This window comes from Chelonoidis abingdonii, chromosome 11 (assembly GCF_003597395.2).
Source record: "Chelonoidis abingdonii isolate Lonesome George chromosome 11, CheloAbing_2.0, whole genome shotgun sequence".
Classification (NCBI taxonomy): Eukaryota; Metazoa; Chordata; order Testudines; family Testudinidae; genus Chelonoidis; species Chelonoidis abingdonii.
This window is the reverse complement of record NC_133779.1, coordinates 22162740-22168579: the sequence shown is the minus strand read 5'-3', so window position 1 is coordinate 22168579 and position 5840 is coordinate 22162740. Positions and strand designations below refer to the sequence as shown.

The window sequence follows — 5840 nt, the reverse complement described above, 5'->3', positions numbered from 1 at the left end:
GGCAGGGGAAGGGAAGGGAGGTTCCCCTCTAGGCGCTGCTCCTCACCCGCCCCAGGCAAGGACTGGCTGGCTCAGGGAGCGGGAAGATGGAGGGTCTGTCCCCTCTAGGGGCGCTGGCCCACCCGCCCCAGGGCGGGACTGCTGCTCAGGGGGGCGGAACTGGGGCAGGGCCTTCCCCTCTAGGGGCGCCGGCTCACCGCCCGCCAGCCAGTCCCTGCCCTGGGGCCGAGTGGGAGCTGGCGCCCCTGAGAGGGGACAGGCCTCTGCCCCATTCCCTGCCCCCCTGAGCCAGCCAGTCCCTGCCCTGAGGCCGGTGGGAGCCGGCGCCCCCTAGAGGGGACAGGCGCCTGCCCCATTCCCCGCCCCCCTGAGCCAGCCAGTCCCTGCCCTGGGGCCGAGTGGGAGCTGGCGCCCCTGAGAGGGGACAGGCCTCTGCCCCATTCCCTGCCCCCCTGAGCCAGCCAGTCCCTGCCCTGGGGCCGGGTGGGAGTTGGTGCCCCTGAGAGGGGACAGGCCCTGTGTCCCATTCCCCACCCCCTTGATGTGGCTTCTCTCTCCCCTCAGGTGAACGGGGTGGATCTCAGGAACGCAACCCACGAGCAGGCTGCCATCGCTCTGAAAAATGCTGGGCAGACGGTGACGATCATCGCACAGTATAAACCTGATGGTGAGTCTGGGCGGGGCTGGAGGCGTGTCCCGCCTCTGGGTGGTGTGGAGGGAGGTACGGGATTTGGGTGGCTGGATGGATCTGGGGTTGGTTGGGTGGGTGGATGGGGTTGGAGAGAGATGGATGGGGTTGGGTGGATGGAGGGATGAAGTGATGGTGGATGGACAGACGGAGGGATGAAATGATGAATGATGGGTGGATGGATGGATGGATAGATGGGGTGTTGGATGGATGGAGGGATGGGGTGGGTGGGATGGATAGAGGGACGAAGTGATGGAGGATGGGTGGATGGACAGACGGAAGGATGAAGTGATGGATGATGGGTGGATGGATAAATGGGGTGTTGGGTGGATGGACGGAGGAAGGGATGAAGTGATGGATGATGGGTGGATGGATAGATGGGATGTTGGGTGGGTGGATGGAGGAGGATGGACAGAGGGGTGGGGATGAAGGTTGGGTGGATAGATGCGGTGTTGGGTGGATGGAGGGATGGGGTGGGTGGGATGGATGGGGGTTTGAAGTGATGGAGGATGGGTGGGTGAATGGATAGATAGGTGGGGTGTTGGGTGGATGGACGGATGGAGGGATGAAGTGATGGAAGATGGATGGATGGATAGATAGGGTGTTGGGTGGGTGGACGGAGGGATGAGGATGGAGGGATGGGGTTGGAGGTTAGGTGGATGTATGGATAGATGCGGTGTTGGGTGGGTGGATGGAGGAGGATGGACGAAGGGGTGAGGATGAAGGTTGGGTGGATGGATCGATAGATGGGGTGTTGGGTGGGTGGATGGGTGGAGGGATGAAGTGATGGAGGATGGGTGGGTGAATGGATAGATGGGTGGGGTGTTGAGTGGATGGACAGATGGAGGGATGAAGTGATGGAGGATGGGTGGATGGATAGATAGGGTGTTGGGTGGGTGAACGGAGGGATGAGGATGGAGGGGTGGGGATGAAGTTTGGGTGGATGGATGGATAGATGGGGTGTTGGGTGGATGGAGGGAGGGATGGGGATGAAGTTTGGATGGATGGATGGATAGATGGGGTGTTGGGTGGGTGGAGGGAGGGATGAGGATGGAGGGATGGGGATGGAGTTAGGTGGATGGATGGATAGATGGGGTGTTGGGTGGATGGACAGATGGAGGGATGAAGTGGTGGATGATGGGTGGATGGATAGATGGAGTGTTGGGTGGGAGGATGGACGGAGGGGTGGGGTTGAAGGTGGGTGGATGGATGGGTAGATGGGGTGTTGGGTGGGAGGATGGACGGAGGGGTGGGGTTGAAGGTGGGTGGATGGATGAGAACGGGGTGGTGGGTGGGAGGATGACGGAGGGTGGGATGAAGGTTGGGTGGGTGGAGGGATGGGGATGGAGGTTGGTGGATGGATGATAGATGGGAATGTTGGGTGGGTGGATGTGGAGAGATAGGATAGAGGTTGGGGTGGATGGATGGATGATGGGGTGTTGGGTGGGTCGATGGATGGAGGTAGGATAGAGGTTGGGTGATGGATGGATAGATGGGGTGTTGTGTGGATGGATGGATGATAAGAATGCGGAGGAGGGTTGGGTGGATGGATGGGGTGTCGCGTAGGCGGAATGGACGGAGGATGGGATGGAGGTGGGGGGATGATGGAGAGGAGGGATGGAGGTTGGAGGATGGATGTGAGGTGTTGCAGAGCGGGGATGGCACGAGGATGGGGATGAAGGGTGGTGGATGTAATGGATAGATGGGGTGTTGGGTGGGTGGACGGAGGGATGAAGATGGAGGATGGGGATGAAGTTGGGTGGATGGAATGGATAGATGGGAGTTGGGTGGTGGATGGATGGAGGGATGGGGATGGAGGTTGGGGAGATGGAGGAGGGAGGGGATGGAGGTGGGTGGATGGATGGGTGTTGCCATAGGCGGGAGGATGGATGGAGGGGATGGATGAGTTGGGGAGATGGAGAGGAGGGATGGAGGTATGGGTGGATGGATGAGTGTTGCATAGGCGGAAGAGGATGGAGAGGAGGGATGGAGGTTGGGTGGATGGATGGGGAGGGGATGGAGGTTGGGGATGGATGGGTGTTGCATAGCGGGGAGGATGGATGAGAGGAGGGGATGAGGTATGGGTGGATGGATGTGGAGGAGGGGATAGGAGGTGGATGGGTATGGATGGAGTGTTGCATAGCGGGAGAGACGAGGGATGGGGATGGAGGTTGGGGATAGGACGAGGATGGGATGAGGTGGGTGGATGATGGGGTGTTGCATAGGCGGAGGATAATGAGGGGATGGGGATGGAGGTTGGGGAGATGGGATGGAGGGAGGGATGGAGTTGGGTGGATGGATGGGGTGTTGGTAGGGGAGAATGGACCGGAGAGGATGGGGAATGGAGGTTGGGCGGGCGATGGAGGACAGAGGGATGGGGGTTTGCGGCGAGGATGGAGGGATGGTGAGGGCATGGAGACGGAGTGCGGGCAGAGGATGCGGATGGGGCGGGCGGTGAGCAACGGCAGGTTGTACCGGACAGACGTCTCACTGGCCAGGTGATTGGGGACCGAGGGTGGGGGGCAGCCCGAAGCATCACCTGGCCTAACCCTCATTCCCTCCCCCGGTACGCGCTTTCGAGGCAAATCACACCTGCGGGGCTGATGACAGCGCCTGGCTCGGGACGGCGTCGTCCGCAGCAACCCCAAGCGGGCTTGTAATCCGGTGAGAGCCCGCTCCGAGCCCTCGCCAGGCCCGCCATCCCCCACAGATCCCCAGGAGCCTCCCCACCCTGAAGTCCTCCACCCCCACCCTCCACTGCCCCACACTGGCCCCCCAAGAGCTCCCCCTACCCCTCGGAAACTACCCATCCCGCCCACAGAGCCCCAAGAACGTCCCAACCCCATCACGTGACCCACACAAGCCCCCCCAGGACCCTCAAAAAGCCCTCCCAGTCCCACCACTGACCCCCACAACCCCACACAACAACCGCCCAACTGTCCCACGACACACTCACCCCACTTCCCCAAGCGACCTGCCTGTTCGAACAACCCATGACTCTGCACCTCAATGCATGGAAGCCGGTGCCCGAATCTCAATGCCCACAGAAGGGGAGTGTAGTCCCTCCGCGATTAGACGGGGGGGTGGGACCAGGACCCGGGTTCCTCTCCCCGGCACTGGGAGGGAGTGGGGGCGGTGGTCGAGCAGGGGGGGCTGGGAGCCAGGACTCCGGTCTTCCTGGCCTGGGAGGGGAGGGGGGGCTGGTACGGTCAGAGAGAGGGGGCGGAGCCAGGACCTGGGGTTACTCTCCCGGCTCGGGAGCGCAGAGTAGGGGCTGGTGGGTTAGAGCATGGGGGTGGGACCAGGACTCTGGGTTTCTCTCCCAGCTTGGGAGGGAGTAGGGGCGGTAAGAGCAGAGCAGGGGCGGGACACAGGCTCTAGGTCTTCCCTGGCTCGGGAGGGAAGTGGGTGGTGGTGTAGAGCAGAGGGCCGGAGCGGACGCTGGTCTCTGACCCCCAGCCCGCCCCCCAGGGCGCTGTTGACTACGACAAGACGAAGGATATGCGGGTTTCCTGACAGGCATCTGAGTTTTCCAGCTTCGGGGACGGCGCATGTGGTGACGCTCGACGATAGAGTGGGGCAAGGCGCGGCGGGTCCACCCAGACGGGGAGGGACGAAGATCGGCTTGTGCCCAGCAAGAGACGGTACCGCGGATACGCCCGGGGGGGGGCAAGGGCAGTGGGGAAGGAGGACATCGGATGGGCAAAGTGTCAGGTGAAGTGGCTGTGGGGGACTGGTGGGAATGGACATGCCAGGGCAGTGGGAGGCTTGCAGGAGAGGATTGTGGAGGAAGCGAGGGGTGGGGCTTGGGAAAACGGCGGGCTACTCGAGGAGTGGGGCCAGGAACCCACAGGTGTGGGGCTATGGGCAGGCGCGGAGCTGTTCGGAGGGTTGTCCCTGCGGGTGGAGCGCCGGCAGTGGAACGCGGTTAAAGGCCAAGGTGGTGACTGACCCGGCCTACCACCTGGGGGCAGAAGGGTTGGGGAGGCTGAGTGTGCGAAGCCAAATACTCATACCGGGGCAAGGTGCAAGGCTGGGGGGGGTTCTCATAGGGCCCTTCTTGCCAAGCCGCAACTTCCAGGGTCTCCCCGTGCCGTCCCACGAGCGTCGTGCACCGTTGCGTGCGAGCATGTGCACAACGCCTTGGCACACACCCGTGCCACCCGGTCATCCCTCCCCCAGCCACCCCGCAATTGAGCCATTAAATCCTTACCTGCCTAAATGTGGGGGCGGGCCACAAAGAGTCAGTCACAAAAGCGGGGGGGGAGGCTTGCCAACACTGACTCCCAGGGGGCGGGGGCAGCAGCTCCCACAACAGGACCAGAGCTGGGACAAGACGGGGGGACTGAGGGAGGTGGTCTCCTGTGGGGAGGCTCTGGGGGGAGGGGGGCAAGGAATGGATCGGGAGGTGAGAAATGAGGGTGAATGGTTCCCCACCACTGGAGGAGAAAACGGAAGGGGGTATCGGAATTTCTGTCTGTCCTATTGTCTGTCTGGCTTCGTCCTGCTTCTCACGCCACATCCACCCCTGGTCACTCATCCCAATCCCCATCCCACATCACCCTCTATATCCCCCCCTATCAACTCCAGTAGATGCTTCCTCCTCCCATACTCTATCCATCCACCCATCGCATCCATCCTACACTATCTATCCCCACCCCCCTCTCACCCCCTACCCTCCACTACCATCCCCTCAGCAATCTATCTCGACCATCTCCCTCTATCTATCTATCCATCCAACCCCCACATCCATAACATAAACCATCACCCCCTAATCATATCTCCAATCCCCATACACCCCTCTACCATCCACCCACCACCCAACCCATCTATCCCATCCACCTCCTAATCTAGCTAATCTATTCCCATCATCCCCTCTATCATCCATCATCCCCATCACGCCCCTCTATCCATCCATCCCCATCCACCCCCTCTATCTATCTATTCCCATCCCCCCTCTATCATCTATCACCCTCTATCTATCTATCTATCGACCCTCTACATATCCATCTCATCCCCACCACCCCTCTAATATCCACCCCTCTATCTATCCATCCATCCCATCCCCCACATCTATCTATCTATCTCCCATCACCCCCATCTATCTATCTACTCCATCCACCTTTATTCTACTTATCTATCTATCCCATCC

At 60.9% G+C, this 5840-nt stretch overlaps 1 protein-coding gene across 1 annotated transcript in view; it reads left to right on the top strand.

Moving 5' to 3' along the window:
• Window positions 1-5840, top strand: part of DLG4 (discs large MAGUK scaffold protein 4) — a 56286-nt gene that overhangs the window by 39442 nt on the left and 11004 nt on the right. The window contains exon 12 of the mRNA XM_075071335.1: window positions 565-667. Within this exon, the coding sequence (XP_074927436.1) occupies window positions 565-667 (103 nt within the window). The remainder of the gene's footprint in view (window positions 1-564; window positions 668-5840) is intronic.